Here is an 18,812-nt window from a genome sequence, read left to right as displayed (position 1 = left end):
TTGGCCATCTTGTCTTGAGAAACCAGAATAAGAAAACTTCTTTATATGGAACCATGCAACACATATTATTTTATTCTTGGTTTCACTTTGTATTTTAAAATATAATGCAAAGCTTTGCTTTTCCATGAAATTTAGCTCTGTGGAACTTTCCAGCAACAATGATTTTTGTTCCATTAAATACCGAGATGGCTCAACCTCTCTATGTTTAACTGCAACCAATTCCACTGACTCCAGTGGTGTCTTTTATTTAAGGTAATAAAGAACTGACCCTGAAATCCAGATGAAGCACACATGGATAGACGCCACCCTGCAGGTGGACTCCATGAACCCCGCCTGACTTGGGCCTATAAAATGCAGGCATATGCATCTAACATAGCTGCGGGGTTTCCCTTTTTAATAAATGGAGATCAAGTCAATACAGTTAGACCAGTTCTCTGCAACTCAGTGTTTACTTTGAGGTGAGATGAATGATGCCACAGATCCCAGGTACTCTATTGACTACAAAGGCAGATTCATTTAGATGGAGGCATGTGTTCTGTCCAAACCCAAGTTCAGTCAAATGAATCTCGTTCACACTCTGTAAGAGGCTATAGGCAGAACCGCCTTGTCCCATTAAGGACACCTCTGGAAACACTCAGCGATTCATGGCCAATGTGAAGACCCACCTCTATTGTAACACTGGAATATGTTGCCAGATTTATTTTTTTCATCCATAATGGTAAACAAATCTTTTACCTAAAAAAGTGATTTAAAGATACACTTTTGAAGAAAACTACTGATTCTCACTGCAAAACTAGTGACCTTAGTTTCTAAACAAATTTTATAATAGAAGAAAGAAAACACCCCCCTCCCCCGAGCCTATTGTTCTTAGAGGCAAGTTAAAAAGCAAAATCAGACAACATAAATCCACATCACACATCTATATTTCACACAAAACAAAAAAGATCAATTACATAAAACAGGTCTTTACAAAAGTTTGGCAGTGTTAAGCAAATGAATACAGATGCTATGCACTGCTTGGAAAATAATTTATTTTGTTAGCTTACAAAAATGACAACGTTTCATGTTACACTTTAAATTATGAGCACAGCTAGCAACTTTGATCCTGCAAAGGTACTAACTATCTCCTGAGATGCAATAAACACTTGTGACCTTGCTTTCAGGAATAGCTTGGAGTAAGTCCTAAGTCAGCAAAAAGTAATGAAGTTTGATATTTTTGTTACTGCCTCATTGGCTAACATTTATATTCTGATTGCAGAAAGTAGGTACAAATGTTGACATTAAATTAACATATGAACTTTCCGGGTAGAGCCTTAACCAAACTTAAACATACCTGCAGACTCTGTGTCAAGCTATCAGTTTGCAGCAACATACTCGCAGCACAATAGACAGCTTGTATATACTTCATACTGTAATCACTTGACATGATCCCAGCACTTAGTATTCTGATTGGTAATTATGCTTTATACATGAGGTTTGATTCTGGCTTCATATTGGTATAAATCAGGCATAGGTATTCTGAAGTCAATGCAGCCACACAACAATAAAACTGATGTGACACATGAGTCTGACCTCATGCATCTACTACTACTATGATACTAACTGAGTATCATAAACTTCACAGGTTGATGAGGACCTGTGCTTCGGAATAACATGGTAACAAGCTTCTCCTTTTATACTTCTACAATGCCTTGCTCCTAAACCTGCAAGAGGGGTTCTGAAAATGCAAATTGTAGACTTAGTTTTATTTGCATCCATGTGATTCACAGAAAGTAATAGTCAAGCAGTAGTTTGGATGGACTTGCTGATCTTAAGGGTCTTTTCCAACCTAAATGATTCTATGATTCTATATTTTTTTAATTCATTATGTAGTTCTCAAGACAGCTAAGCTGTCTTTCCCCCCTCAAGATGGCAGATAATGGAAAAGCTGGAATGCAAACACCTTGGGAAGCTAAGTTGGAACAAAAATATCATAGGACAAAATAAAAAGATTTGTTAGAAAATGTCTAACAAATAGTCAAAACTGGTTTTATTTTGTGGGTCTTTTGTTAAAAAAAAAGTCTATCAATAGTGTTGGTATTTGGATGTAAGGTATAATTAGCTTCTACCTACATATATGAAAATTCCCATTTTAGGTACTTAATGAATTACTAGATTTTGTTGAAAAACTGATAAATTGATGTGAAACAAAACATTTAGCAGTGAGTGTGAGATACAATTGATACACCTTAACAGATAACTCTCTCTCCTTTGAGAAGGTTTCATTATTTTGAAAAAGCTGTAGTAGCCCACATTGGAGTGGAACGAAGAGCTGTAATATTCCCAAATTTTGCAAATTTCATAAGCTTGTATTCATGCCATTTAGGACTACAGCCATTTTCATTATATAACTAAATTTGTTTTAGTCTTCTTGAAAAATGAAAGTACTTATACAAGAACCCAAATGAACTCAAAATCCCATTTCTCAGATTTTGAAAAAAAATCTGAAGTAGAAAAATGAGATAGTGCTAAATTATTCCAGATGTTTACAGTTTTGTATGAAATTATTTTTATAAGATCATGGATTTTTCATTAAGTATTTGTTGCTCACCAGACCAGCACCTGCTGTAGACTTGCACACCTCCAAAATGCAATGAAAAAGCAGGTTGAGAAAATATTTCTCCCTCCTTTTCTCAAACTTAGCATGAAATTGTAACTCCACTGGTCTTAGAGACCAGGCCTCTACTAGCTTTGGTGTAGTCAGGATTTCCAAGCACAAAGGATTAATTTTCTTTTTGACCAGTAAATTTTTATAGTGTATGAATATGTTTATATATGTCTATGTCTATAAGAAAGATATGTAATTATGTGAACAGGACTATACATGACATCTGCATAGCTATTAAAAGTCTGAACACACCTTTACATTTCAGAAATCAAGTTTGATGGAAACCGCAACAGTTCTGGTTACCACAGCAATGTCAGCTTCAACATGCTGCCTTTTCTGGTGCATTTTACAGGAACAAAAAGCAGCAGCATGTTTATACGTACACGCAGAATCAAACTCATGAGAAAGGAGGATAAACAAGATGAAAATTTAACAAAGAAAAGACAGATACACATTTTTTCATACAGATGTCCCTAATACCCTGCTGAGAGTTGAGCTTATATGGCAATGTGGTCAGGGAGCCTTTTCTATTAAATCAGGAATTCGACTCCTTGCTTAACTACTGGCAAAGGCCTTTCAAGGTCTTTATGTCAGGAAATAATTGCATGTTGAGGAATTTCATTCCACTATACCTATCTCCATTACATTAACAGGTACAACAAGGTTTAGAGGTATGAAACCAACCTTTCTGACATCACACCAGTACACAGACATCCTGCATTTGTGTAATTCGTTGAAATTCTGCAGATTCTTTACGGTCACTTCACAGTGTACTGCAGTGGCAACAGTAGACTCAGAAATGTGATGTAATATGTTCAGTGTCACATGTATAAGATGCCTGGACAATCTTAGGTTTAGAATTTCCCAACCTAAATGCTAGATCACAAGACTAATTTTGTTCCAGATTTAGAATACTAAATGTAAAAAACATTGTAATTTATTCAAATTAAATGAAACCAAAAGATCTGGAGCCAAATGACTCATGCATCAACTAAATTAATTAGGAGTGCTTATAATGAGGTATCAGAATTAGCTGCTTTTTTAGTTATCCCCAAATTAAATAGAAATTGGTAGCATAAAATGACAAAACATGTTCCAGAACTCAAAAGTGACTAACATATTTTTTTGTCACACTCTCCAAGGAGAGAAAAAATGAAAAAAAATCAGCATTTGCTAATAAGCACATATAGAAATTTCAGCTTCAGAAGTGATTCACCTTCAAAACCACAGTAATACATTGAATGGACACTCTTACCTGCTCTCTAAATGTTTATCTATTTGTCACTTTCTTCTTGTAATGTAATACCAAAGCTCAAATTTGGACATCTGACTTATTTGTTAAAATATATTGTATCAGCCAGCACGCCATACGTAGCACATCAGCTATCACCAATGGATTATTTCAAGCCTAAGATTCAGTGCACAGTACACATAACAGAATTTCCCAAAGTATGGACATAATTAAGTCTAAATCAAAGCGAGCAATTCTTTCACAATAAGAGATGACACAAAGTGGGATTGATGTCTGCTGATTAATATATTCAGGGGCTTCAAAGACAGTCTATAAAAAGCTGTGACTCTAGTGAAGTTTAAGAAATTACTCGCATTCTGGAAAAAGGAAGTGTTTTGTGACTGATACTTGATTTTTCCATTTCAACAGAGGTTTTTTTATCTACCAAATAATAATTTTTCCCAATGTTTTTTTAAACTTTGTTAATTAGGCTTTTGTTAATTTTACAGACCTCTAATCAATCAACAGACAACATGCGTGGCTAGTGAGCCTCACCACTGATGTAGCTCACACTGACTAAGGTTTCTGCATTTTCTAGCTTTATGACTGCACTGGAGACCTCTCCAGTGAAGAGAAAACAAAAACCTCCATGGTTTCTGATGGACTTATTGACATTCTGTTAGTCAAAACATATAACAAAAATTCTGCCAGCTACATGATGTCTTCATGGTTGCAGCTGTTTGGATAAGATTGTGTTGTCAGTGCTGCACACAGCAGTGAAAGCCTCATTAAAAATGGTGCACACATCGAGCTCCATACACAAAATAGCTTATGCCACAGATGCAAACTGCTCTTTTGGCCAGCAGTAAAACACAGCTCATCTTCATCATTTTCGACACTAAGTACAAAAGTGGGTCACTGGTGGTTTCTGTGAAGAGCCTAATGCCAGAACATAAATTGGGCTGGCTTCCCAGTTCAATGCTTGTTTAACAATGTGACACAGAAATCCACATTTGCAGAATGATACTGTGTCATCAGTTGGACTTGATGATCTTAAAGTTCTTTTCCAACCTAAACGATTCTATGATTCTATAATCATCTTTAGCAATTTTCGGTATTGCTTCTCAGAAATATTTTAGATGTCAGCAACTGTTTCTACTGAGGGCAATTTGATACTGACACACTGAAGAAATACACTTTGTAACGTGAGGGGTTTTTAGGTTCTAGACTAAGCACTTAGGCAGATCTAAATTAGTTGTAGCCTCTTTTTCTGCCTTGAATCAATAATATTTCAGGGTTATTGTAGCAAAGTCTATCCTTCACTATTTTCCTCTACAAACTGATAGTAGAATGAATGGTAGCATTTAAAAAATCTAAACAAACGTAGTAAGACATATTTACTTTTGCCTGTGGGATAATCTTTAAAATTACGCAGCATGTGATCTGATGTTAGTCAGTTTACCAAGTAGGTTTTATTTTAGTAAACAAATAAGAGTGGCAGAATTCATATGAAAAGAGATCGTGTTATAAGAAACAACTGCCTTCAAAATTAATGTCATTCCCTGGGCATATCAACTACCAAAATTATTAAAATGGGGTCTTCCGACATACTAGTGCACTGTAGATGGCAGATGAGAAAAGCAGTCTAAGATCAAAACAACTCTGGTCTGAAGACAGATGAAAATAACAGACAATTCAAAAACAATTGCTGTACTTATACAAGCAACATACCTATTAAGGAGCCATGTCCCTAAATAAAGAGAGCACAATTCTCCTCTAAGAGATGTCTTTATGCAGTTCTCGTATTTAAAGGTAATACTTTAATGAAAACATGTTAACAATCAGGTTCCAAAAATATTTAGCTCCAAATAGCACCAAGTAGATACCTAAATAAAATGACTAGAAATTTTAAAACTATCATCACTGCATATTTTCTCAAGGCTCATGATATTACAGATTTTGCCACTATTAAGGCAAGAGAAAACAAGATCTCATTCTTACAGCCTGAGAAATGGCAGATGTGCAACTTCAGCTTCAGAAACATTGAGAGCTATTGTTGTTAGCACAAATGATAAATGCTGGATGTTGCTGTATTTTAACCACAGCAATCTTTCATTTTTGTTGTCAACATTCCCAGAGGCATTAGTTTACAGATTTTTGAAAGACGGAGGTTATCAGATTCTGCTTTGCTGTACTTCTGTATGCAGCACTAAAATATTCTTCAGATTTAAAATCTAATTTAGCCCTTTACATAGAAAAGCAAAACAGTTCATACTCACAAATGCCTAGACATGCTTACAGAAAAGAGTTGAGATGAGTTGTGCTAGAGTAGAAAGTATTTTAGTATGTAAAAAAAATAAATTATCCAAGATGGAATCTTATTTAGGGATCACTGTTATTTAGGTGTAAATACTAGCTCTAAAGCAGTTTTTAAATTAAGACATCAAGAAAAAAAGTGCTCTGTAATTTTAATTTAATCATGAGCTGCTTTCCATTCCTTCCACTACTAGTTTTCCTCTACATCTGCTTCTAAATTCTACAATTAGATCAAAAACACAGGAATTTGTGTGATGTCCTCCTGCATATCCATTTTTGACAAGTCTGCATCCCCAGATATTGGCCTGCAGCTCACATTAACGTCAGTATCAATTACTTCTGTGAATTGAAGACAGGGCTTAGAGAGAGAGAGATAAATATATTACTAACACTCTTTGAACATGAAGAGTTTAACAGAGCCATGGTAAAATTCAATTGTAAGAAGCAGTCCCACATGAATTTATGAATAAATTCTTCTGCATGTTGTAGATATGAGAATGTATTCAGGTTTCATATTACTAATTTTTAGCCATAAAAATGGTATCAGTGTTACAAAAATACCTACTTGTTTACTTTCAGGGTCATACTGGCACTTTCATTCATGAAAAATCCATTCAGTGCTACACAGTGCAGAGACTATGCCTTGTAAACCAGAGATGAACTGATATGCAGATTCCTTAGCTTGAAAGTGTATTTTAGAATAGTATTTTCTTTGTTCTAAGGAATTTTAATATATCTTCTTTATTTACTTTGGTGGCATAGCAAGTAAAAATGTGGCTGAGGTTTGAATATCCAAGGAGTACTATCACCATCACCGAAGATGGGCTGCCATCAAAAATTTGAGAAGTATATGTAAGAAAATTGCCTTGGTTTACACTGTAAAATTTTATTTTTTATCCTGGACTAAGTTTTATTTTTATTTTGATGTTTCTTCTTAGAATGGCATAATTACATAATTAAAAAATAATTTAGAAAATTTAGTAAATACAACCTCAAAAGTAATTAAAAATAAGTGCTCTTAAGTCTGCTGTAAAACATTAAGGAATTGAAGGGCATAAAATTGAAAGGTTAGTCAAGTGACAATTATTTGATGCTGAAGTAAAGGGCCAGTGCATTTCTGAAAGCACAATATTGAACCACTGTATTTCAGGACAGCATTAAAAAACCACAGATGCCTGATATTAGCTTGTTAAATCCGTATGTACTTTGTACATACATACAAATTTGCCTGATTTACCAAATGCTGAACAGAACAAAGAAACAAACCATCATTTTTAGGTATGATACCACATTTTTTGACTATTGAAAACTATTGCTTTGGGCAAGAATCGAGGAACAGGTCATTAAAGGGGTAAAGTACTAAAAAAATCTGATTACCAGAAGGGAGAGCAATTCTTAAGATCTGAAATATACAAAATATTTTATTAAAAAATTATCTGGTTTTCCACTTTAAAAACTGAAACTGATCAGAGGAATATTACACCAGGCCAATATGGAAAAAATATTATTTCTTAAACCACAAAGGGACAGTTTCATATAATGTCATAAATGGAACTTTAGCCTTCAGTAAAAAGGAAACAAAATGCACTTTGTAATATGAACCTCTATCAAAGATGGAAGAGAGACAAATATTACATGCTATCTGGACTGCCATGCCAAGAGGGCAAATTTAAGAAAGAATTTACTGGCTTTGGAGTCCGTAAGTCTACTCATTAAAAATTCCTCTTTTTTTTGTGGTTTGATTTCTTCCCTTCTGTTCCCCCAGCCCTTTTAGAAATTTAAAAAAAGGATATAAAAGTCTGCTGAAAACCCAGTCACATGGCCAAAGGCAAATATACTAAGCACTGAGCATATTTAAAGTCTTAAAGCCAAAATTATTCACCTAGTAGACATTTCTGTTCTGGACTCTACAAAAATCGATTCAATACTTGATGTAATAATAAGGGAGTTCAGACTGCTTATCCTTAGTTTTCTAACATTATAAGGCAGTAGTGATACTGTTTTAAGGAAACATTCTTCAGATTTCTGACTTGCAAGTGAGGAAAAAAATGTATAAATACATAAAATGGTAAGAGCAATCAATGTCCAGATTTTTACAAATTCCTTAGGAAAAAAGGAGGATGTTATTTTTCCGTGTATTACTTCTCAGCTGAGACTCTTAAAGCACAATTCATTTACCAACAGGTGCTTTACCTCAAAAATTGTTTCACCTTCAGTAAGGTGGGTTGGGCATACTTTTATCCATCAGCAATCCATGCATCAGACCTCATGTCCTGGTTTCAGCTGGGATAGAGTTAACTGTCTTCCTAGTAGCTGGTACAGTGCTATGTTTTGAGTTCAGTAGGAGAAGAATGTTGATAACACGCTGATGTTTTCAGTTGTTGCTAAGTAGTGTTTAGACTAAGTCAAGGATTTTTCAGCTTCTCAAGCCCAGCCAGCAAGAAGGCTGGAGGGGCACAAGAAGTTGGCACAGGACACAGCCAGGGCACCTGACCCAAACTGGCCAAAGGGGTATTCCATACCATGGGACGTTATGTCCAGTATATAAACTGGGGGGAGTGGGGGTGGGGAATCGCCGCTCGGGGACTGGCGGGGTGTCAGTCAGCGGGTGGTCAGCAATTGCACTGCACCTCATTTGTACATTCCAATCCTTTTATTATTGCTGTTGTCATTTTATTAGTGTTATTATTATCAGTTTCTTCTTTTCTGTTCTATTAAACCATTCTTATCTCAACCCAGGAGTTTTGCTTCTTTTCCCAATTTTCTCCCCCATCCCACTGGGTGGGGGGAAATGAGTGAGCGGCTGTGTGGTGCTTAGTTGCTGGCTGGGGTTAAACCGTGACACCTCATTACAACATGAGGTATTTTGAGAGCATGATTTACTGTTTTATAATACATTTTAAAATTACCTTTCTATATTTTTAGCCATAAATTGTAGGTACCATGAAGTCTGCAAGCTGGTGACATTTTATTTTGCAATTTTTTAATATTTCACCAGACAAACCAGCTAAAATATTTTAAACACCATATTTCCAGCTGTGCTCTGATCTAATTAAAAAAATAAATTACAAATGTTGGATACATTTAAAGTAAGTTTAATTTATGGTAACTGTGGCTTGAGCTAAACACTGCTTCATGACATCCACACTCTTTGTAGACCATGACACAAAGAGGTTTCTATTTGTCCTGCCTTCTCCAGAGTAGAAGTTTATTTGTTTAAGTTTTTGTCTTGGCCCTGTCATTGCTGTTGAGATCAGAAGAGATGGATGGGCCTGTTTTGCTTTCTTGACCTCTCTGAGTGAGCAATGTGCCAGAAGTCTGCAAAAAGCCAATGCCAGCACTATAATACATAGCATTATACACATAGAAAAGGTAAAGAAAACTTTTTTAACCATATTAGAATTTTTTTAAATTTTAAGTAATTTAAGTGTATGAATTCAATTTTTTTCTCATTTCCTTGTCTGATTTTGATGTTCTCAGCCAGAAGTTCTGTTTGAAACAGGCTGAATACAAGGGGATTGTCAAGTAAGTGCACTGTCCAGAGAATCCACTGGGACTGCAGAACACTTCTTCAGAAAATTTAAAAAAAAAAAAAAAGAAGAAAGAATGAAAATGTCCTGTTTTCAGGTGGCACAGAGTGACCTGCTTGTCACATGTCTGAGACACCTACAGTGCTAAAAAAAGACAGTATTTCAGAGTAGAAGAAATATGAAAGAAGCCTACAAAACAAAATGTTTTCAATGGCGTTCATGTTGCTACAGTACTCTGATAGATTTGGCAAATTTTTTAAGGCAATTAGTAGCGATTCAACCAGAAGCACTAGAAAGGAGAATAAAATAAGGACCATCCGAAACACTTGCACTCCTTTTGACAGCAGAAAATTCTGCTGTGATGTGCTGTTTGAGACCACAGTAACACAGAATTGTATCCAATTTGTTTAGAATAGAGATATCAGAATAAATACAACTGTATGATATTGTATTTCCCTAACATTTTAAAATCAATATGACACATCTCTTCTAATAGAGAACAAAACAGAATACATAAATGATCAGTGAACCCTGCTATTGAAATTTTCACAGCCACATAGCCGTGCCCTTCAACACGCTTACTACAGATGGGTGAGATTCAGGTGCTGTTAAGTGCCTTACCAGAGGTCATCTGATAAAACTCTTCTGGTCAGAAGAATAATTCTAAACAGCTTATAACAGATATATGCTGAACCTGAAATCAGGATATGAATTTCCACTGATTTTGAGGAAATTGTTTTGTTTAATATTTATGACTTCTGTCTTAAATAACTGTTGCAAACTGGAGAACCTAAAATCACAAATGTGTCTGCACAACACTGTATAATGACTCTCATAATAAATATTAGGACAAAGGTAATTTCCAAATATTTTTTCATTATTAATAATGTTATTAAATGTTATAAAAACCCAAATGTCAGCACAATTCCTGTACAAGGATAAATAACCTCATAGCAAAGATTAATATCACAGGTCTTTCATTTCATAATACTTCAGGAATACAATAAATTTAGTTTAGGAGGACTGCAGAAACAAATACAAGAGAATAGCATAATCCCAGAAAACCTTTGGTGTACAAGTTACATAAATTATCACAAGAGTTCATTAAACTCACTCTTGGTGCTCTTTCACTTAAGTGTTTGGCAATAGCTGAATCATTAAGGGTGCATCACTCCTATAGTAGATGGAATTACTACTGTTCAAAACCAAAAAAAAGAGTGGAATGGAATTTACCACAGAGAAAGCTGGTGTATAAAATGTTCTACTGCTTCCCTCTTTCTGCTTGCAGCTTCATTTCACTGACAGCAATATCAGTGGAATCTTCCTTGGTGACACTTGTATCAAAAGGAATCATTCTTTTCATAAGTGCTAGAAATAGGTCAGACAAAAAAAAGTAATTAAACATCTTCAGAGAAACAGATACAATTTGCTGACCAACCATCAATGTTTATATGAAACATATATTTCATTATACAATATTATAATTTACACAGCAAGTAATATGGTATTAATAAATATTCAATATTCATAATGCTATGAATTGAGAAACTGACTTATTTTTCTAGAGAAACAGATTTTAATACTATATAATACAGGCATGGCCAAGAACTTTCTTACACAGAAGAAATGTAAAGTCTATTTTTTAAAATTTGATAATTCCACTAACACTTACTTTCCATTTAATTTTCCAGCATTTTTATTTACATAAGACAAAACAAACCTGAAGGAATATCTTTACCAATAGCATGGACTAAAGTCAACAAGTGACACTGAACAGGTGTTCTTAGGATAAGATGTATATACCTTCACAGCAGGGTGTATATAAAATGCTTATTTCTAAATACATTGTACTGCATCAAAATCTAGACAATATGAATTGACAGAACATGTTATGATAAAGTGCTGGAGGAAAAAAATCCAAACATCCAAACATCTAGCAATAATTTAAGAAAAGGCAGAAATTAAGGGGAATAAAGTGGATATCAGCTTATACAACGTACCCTTCTTCAAATGGCCTTCCTTATATCATAACTGTGTAAGAAAAGTGATCCTTCCTGACAGTTTGTAACAAATATCCACAGTGCAATTTTTTAATAGTCCAGTAAAATCTAGCAGTATATAACCAAAAGTTATTTAAGAGGGAGTAAGTCTTCACAGTTTCATTAGGAGGAGTGAGATGTTTTCACTTTCAGAAGGAGAAACAAATCACTGTATTTGGGACATTAGTGAAAGCGTGAGTTAAAATTTTTCAGCATAAAGTTTTCAGCATTGGTCTAAAACTATGCAACCGTATGCTATTTCAGCTGTACCTCTTGTGGTCAGTATTCAAAGTAAAGTGAAAAATCATAAAGAAAATTCATTGCCAATCTAAATCAATTTGCATTTTTCAAACTGATGTCAAGTTTCCAATCATTCCACGTTCTTATCCTTGAGCAGCCTTAGAAGGTTTTGTTCTAGAATGGTGTCCCACAGCATCATGATGTTACCATGTCTTTTTACTTTTAATTGTTACTTATTTATAAATGTCAATACAAATAATCTTAAGAACTTATGAAAAAGTATACATAGAGGGATAAAGATAGACATCAGCATACACTGCAGGAGTTAATTGTTATGACAATAAAATCAACGTTCAGGACAACTTGTTTTTATTCAACCATGATATCATTCCTACTATATAACAAGAGCGTTGTGTATCACCAGAGCCAAAGGGTCAGAGAAGACTGTGATCCCAGCTACAGAGGTTGGGAAAACTGGTGGCTATTTTCTTCTCCGTAAAGTCACAGCTTATGAAGCCCTGGAACATAAATTCCCAACAACAACAGAAAGCCTGAAAGCCATATGGCTTCTGGGAAACCATCCAGGTTAAAACCTTGAAGTGATGAACTGTACAAAGGGAAAGGCAGGACCCTATTCACAAAGCTAATGCAAAGCATGTGTAACTCTAGGGACCTTTGTAGTACAAAATTTAAGAAAAATACAGTGGCCATGAAAAACATTTTCTGAGGATTATTCTTTAGATAACAACTAGTAGTTACTTTTTAGACCAACTGGTTTGGTCTCATAATACGGACTGCAAACCACGTCTAATGAATGCTTCCTTGTATAAATTATTTTCTCAGGTAAACGTCTTTCTTTCTAAGAAAATGGATATAGAAATAAAAGCTCATTCCCACAGCATCTTTAAAATAGTTTGTTATGGAAAAGCTGTTATAATTGCAGAAATTATACCAGCAACATGAAGACCAATCATAAAACAGAATGATAATGTTAATTACTTTTCCTTTTAACTGCCTGCTGCACTGGCAACTTCTTACTAAATATATGTATGGAAGCAGATTGTTCCCTTATTTATTTTTTCTTACTTTTTGTCCTTCCTTCTTCAACCAATTTTAAACCGAAATCCCAGGATCCCCCTCGCAGATAAATTAAATTATATCAAACGTGTCTGCTCTCCTCCCTGGTGCTCTGTACAAGCCATAAGAGACCCACATTGGGAAGAGAGCTTCTCGTACTACTTATTGACTATATAATTTGTAAGGTTTCATGAATTTAAGAGAGATGGAGTGGGGAAACATGAAATCACAAAGGCTTGCAAAAACTGCTCTAAAAGGTAAATGAAAAAAAAAGTTAATTCTTCTGTTTCTGAAGAAGTAAGGAGATAAATTAATCACAGAAAATAGGTGATGACATTTATAGGTAGATTTATTGAAAGCTACAGGAGGTTTGGGAGCAAAAGACCTCAAATTATACTTTGCTGTCAAAGTTTCAAATTATAACTAATTAGTATCATTACTGAAATTAAAAGTTCATGGTGTTTATGTGACTAACATGACTGAAGAAGCCGATTTTATCATTTGCCACTCACTGGCAATTACAAGAAAAGCTCCATATTGTTAATACCATTGCAGAATTTTCACTGTCCTCAAGAACTATAGCAACAACTTCAAAATACACATTTGACTGGTGGAGATCAGGTTCAGTATAAAGGTAAAACATTCAGTCACTAACCAAAATCTCTGGAGTAATTCACATACCTTAGTGCCACAAGCTACCACAGACGTCCACAAAGGGCTGTGAAAGATGTGATGGCAACTATGGAAAACCTATGCCTTCCTGGAATGACAGCTAGAAGCATACTCTAGGACATCTAAAATGACACCAGGCATCTTCAACAGGCACCTGTCTTGCTCTCATACTTGCTTACTAAGCATAAAGAACATACAATAGTGCTAACTCTTAGGAGAAAAGAATCAGCAAAGTGAGAAATTAAGAACATCACCTTCATTCTATCAGAGTCAAATCAAGTCACAGATAGGAAAAATATTCTATGCCTACTTCTCTACTTTAGCCTCAGAAAATTTGACTAATGGATTTTTATAGAGAACAAGGAAGAAACTAAAACTCTCAAGATCTTTGTATCCAGTTCCATTCCCTTAAAAACAAATAGGAAAAAGTGAAACACATTCACTGTTTTCTTACTTTTTTGCTTAAAAAAAAAAAAAAAATATTTAAAAATAGCTCTTTACCATCTGGGCAAAAGAACAAAACTGAAAACACTCTCAGCACCATTCTGGGATATGGAAAATATGAAATATGAAGATCAGCTTAATTTATGATGTGAAAAATACCTTCCTAAAAGTTTTAAGCAAGACAAAAAAAAAAAAAGTCCCTTAGCCATGCCTGAACATGGTTTCAAAAGGAGCTTTCCTCAAATGAGGAAGACTTTGCAAATATTTCATAATGACCAACACTGAATCACTACTGTCTTTCATTCAACACTTACTTTTTTACCTCCAGAAAGCTTAGTGCTGGTAAAAACCAGTTGAATCAGAGAACTGGCTCATCAGATTGGTATTCAGATCACACAGATCCTATTTCTCTGACAACTGTCTAAGATTGATTAAAAAGTACTAAAGTAACAAGTTCCATTCAAGTTAAGCAATATAAAGATACTGTAATATTTTAGGAACATTTGTGCCACATCTTTAAATTCCAGCAAGTTTTTGCAGTGGAATCACAGAGTTGTTGAGGTTGGAAGGGACCGCTGGAGGTCATCTAGTCCAACAGGCCTGCAAGGTATGGGTTCTTTCTTTTCTATAACCCAACCAGGCTGAACTGTACTTTGACTTGCAAGACTGACAGGAATTAGGTTAGGGAAAATGGAAAACCAGCTCTGAGTCGGGGGAAACTGTTCCTGAAGTACAGATGAGATGGAGGCATTTGCTGTTCCCTCTACTGTTATTCAGCATGCTCTGCAAAAAGATATTAATCACAACCCACAGATTCTGAAAGGAAAAGAAACCAATTATCTTTAACCTCATCAGATCAACTCAGGACTTACTGGTGAGCAGTAATGTACTGCAGCACTCATTCTAAGATGCAAAGCTTTGAAAGTGCAATGAAGCCTGAAATAGGACTTCCCATTACATAGAAGGCAACTTACTGAATAGGTTCCCAGTACACAAACTGGCTATACTGAAAAGAAATGGAAGCTGATATCCTTCTGAAGAAAAGTATTCTGATATCCATCTGCTGATATGCTCAAAAAAAACTTTAAAAAACTTTTTTTAAAGTTAGTTTTGACACTTGTGCAAAGGTGTGCCTGTACCAGATAAAAATCTAATATTTCCTATCTTTCACTGAGCAGATCCTAGCTGTATCAGCGATCCTGTGATCTTGCATGACCACAAGTTGTGCACCCACTAGGGGATAGAAAAAATAGTTAAAAACAACTATTGAAGTAGAAGCTGAAGTAGTGAATTCAACTTTCACTGTTAAACTGCTACACAAGCACGAGACTAACTGGTACAAATGAAAGATCTGGGAAATAATCCTTGGCTGAGGATGTCTCTCTGGTCCCTGAAAAGATACACAGCTAACACAGGTATGATTCTTCATGCAGAGATTCAGAATCCAAGTGCAGCCCTTTTTTTGTTGTTGTAGGTTTGGATGCCAAACAGAATATATTGTATGTCCCAGTTAAAAAACCCAAAAAACTATCAGTGGCATGTAATGAAGTACTTCCTAGACAAAGGCATCCATCCAGTACCTAAAGCAAACAAACACAGGAGGACACTTAAGATGATTCTAGCATATTTTTTTTGGTCAAAAAAGTCTTATTCTCTCAAGTAAAACAGCTTTAAAACAGGAAAATACATTACTTGTAGATTTTTTTTTTTTTTCTGTGAAACAATACTTACAACCTGAATCTGAGATGAGTGAGCTGGACAAAAAGCTGCTTTGAGTTCGCCAACTAGAAGAGGGGGCAGCCACTTCTGTATCAGAAATTTCAGCATCCTTTTTCACATCCTATGACAGCCAAGTAAAAATAATTTTTCTGTTAATATCAAGCAGCTGCAAACTTTCGCAAAAAACATACAGTAGCACACATACAGGTATATGCTGTGATTTCGCACATGCTGGAAAAAAATGATTTGAATTCTCAGAATTCTCAGTATTGCAGTTAGGTTCAAATAAATTTGCTTATGAATTTCATGACCATTTCATCACTACAAAATCTCTGCAAAAAGCTGCTCTGCCTTGACAAAAGCATTGGGAGCATTGCAAGTTTTTGTCACTACAATCAGTTGCAAAAACACTCTTTCCTGTTTACATCACATCCACAGTTCAGGACAAAGCATAGCGGCAGGGCAGACATCAGCGAATGATGAATTCCTCATCAATGAATGGTCCACATTAATTCACTGAAGTTCCACGGGTAAGTAGTAATAAAAATTAAATCCATTTTCCCTGCCACTGAGGAAACTCAATCTTCATTGATTTCTCATATCAAAATACCTGAAGTTGCTTTTCCATTTTTATGTTAAACCATTAAATAAAGTCTGAAGTACAATGTTACTATTTATGGCTAGACCTATACAGCACAGCATTTTGGTGAGTAAAGTCATTTTGGTCTATAAGATAAAAAAAGATAATCATTTTGAAAAGGCCATTTAGACAAAAATCTCTGTAAATCTTTATTAGCACTGCAGCAAGTAGTCCCCAGTTGCAATACCTTCCAAAATAAGATTAAGAGCTTGGTTTGGTATCCAAATTACTCGGTTTCTTGAAATGAGAAGAGATAATAACGCACAAATGCATCACTTCATAAAACACTCAATTTTCCTACTGAATTCTTATCATAAACAGCCTCAGGGAATTTTGTTAAAACATCTTGCAATTTATCATTCATGCTGATACTACGATGTGAAAACTAAACAGAAAACAAAAAAAATTCAACATTAATTTAGAGTTACAATGAGCTTTTGTCCCATCACTGAAGAGGGATTTATTCTATTAAGACTAATGGGAATTACACGTATTAATCCCCTTATGTGCTGATGAGAGATTTAATACCTAAAGTGTACGTAGCACAGTAACAACTTTTAAAGAATAAAAAAAGCTTGTGTCTTTTCATTCTGCTTCCAGAAATGCTATCTTAGAACAGAGCTTTTAAACAAGCAAGGTGCTTCTACCAGCATCTGCAACACAAAATGGCTTTCTCACTACTGAAGTTTTAACCCACAGAATGTGCCTTTTTTCATGTGCTTCATTTACAGTTACATCTGTATGCTGTGTTTGACTAGCTGGTCAGTTGTTTATGGCAGGGAAACCATCATAAAATATTTGCATCTACCCATCATAACATTCATCTCGAGTTTTCTTCTAGCTTTCTCTTTTGATTTTGCTTCAGTTGGTATTCACTATTATTTATTTTATTTTTATACATTATATTTACCTTTCTTTTTCCCCAATTTCTTCTTTATCTACTATCACTCAGCCCTTTCTTACTTGAAAAATCATGATAGTTCAACTTGATGGTATTCTGCCAGCCTCTGGCCTCCTTTAGTACTGGAAATCTTACCTTTTAACACATACAAATAGCAATTATGATTATCCTGGGTGTCTAAGCAACAGGTAGTTTACAGCCATCTGACAAGACTACAGAGGAGTAGGAAGACTGAGTGGGGACAAATGAAATCATAACAAAGGAAGAAAAATAACTGCTTTTAGGGGAATGTTCAAGTTTGGTTTCATTTTTGCTCCTTTAAATGGAAAGAGGGTAGGACGCAGGATTAGATAATGCCTGTCTGAGATTAATGTTGGCAAGCAAGCTGAAAGACGTGTATTAGAAGAAAGGCTAGAAAGAAGATCATAATGGAGGAGAAAGATTAATTCCACAAGTAATTTTATCTAAAATGGCCAATGTAAGAATTTTACAAGAACTCCCTTTTTTAAAACATGCATTTTCTTATCACCTACCAAAATCTACTTTGGATAGCAGAAGCACTACGTTCTGTACAGAGCATGAATCAAAACTATCAGAAAGAATGAATTTTGATGTCCTCAAGCCTACACTCTTCCACCAATCAATTTCAGAGACTCCCAATTGACAAATAGTAAAATAAAAAAAAAAAATTAAACAACAATGCATTTGAGTTAGTTCCAAGAGAGGGTAAGAAAGGCAAGCATTAAAAAGGGTTTTTTTTAGACTAAGCTAGCCTGATCACTGAAATCAGATTAGCACCCGTCTGTTACTTGTTTTTGAACATTCTGTTCTATTTGTAACAGCCGTGACAGCAGAGTACTGTATGTCATGCAAAAACGCAATTAGGCCTGACTAAATGGAAGCCATTAAATGCTCTCTGTTGTCTAAAGAAAGAGGAAATAGTTTTAGAATCAGCTTTATACTGGATTCTGAATATAGAGTTCAAATTATGCAAGCTCAGTACATTCAGTCAGCTTAGTGCAACATTATATTCTACTGTCAGCTGATTGCATTCCACTTAGCTTTTCAATGTTTTCCAAATTTCAACAGCTACTGAATTAGTAACTCTTATGTGAAGGCAAGAGAAATTCAAGAAACTGAAGATCATCATTAGCAACATACTGAATCTGTCCTGTTTCTTCCTTTCAATTCTTTCTTACAGAAGTTTTTTCAAGTAGCTTAATACCTTCTTCTTACAACAGCAACTTACTAAGCTAAAACACTATTTCTTTTACCTTTTCCACTTTTTAAAAGACCTACTGGTAAGTATGTCCTCATTTTACAGAAGGAAGACTGCTATGGGGGAGGTGGGGAACA

General features: G+C 35.0%; 1 protein-coding gene across 7 annotated transcripts in view; it reads right to left on the bottom strand.

Annotated features, from left to right (window-relative positions):
* Positions 1-6,168: 6,168 nt before the first annotated feature.
* The window catches only part of CEP128 (centrosomal protein 128), a 144,170-nt gene continuing 131,526 nt past the window's right edge, over positions 6,169-18,812 (bottom strand). For 6 of the 7 annotated variants that reach the window (XM_075030041.1, XM_075030045.1, XM_075030044.1 and 3 more), the window contains 2 exons: positions 15,928-16,036; positions 6,169-11,092 (listed from right to left, as the gene is read on the bottom strand). In XM_075030041.1, the coding sequence (XP_074886142.1) occupies positions 10,986-11,092; positions 15,928-16,036 (216 nt within the window). In that variant the 3' untranslated portion in view covers positions 6,169-10,985. The remainder of the gene's footprint in view (positions 11,093-15,927; positions 16,037-18,812) is intronic. The other variant, XM_075030042.1, reaches the window with a different exon arrangement.

This window comes from Buteo buteo, chromosome 6, assembly GCF_964188355.1.
Source record: "Buteo buteo chromosome 6, bButBut1.hap1.1, whole genome shotgun sequence".
Lineage (NCBI taxonomy): Eukaryota > Metazoa > Chordata > Aves > Accipitriformes > Accipitridae > Buteo > Buteo buteo.
This window is presented reverse-complemented; position numbering and strand designations above follow the sequence as displayed.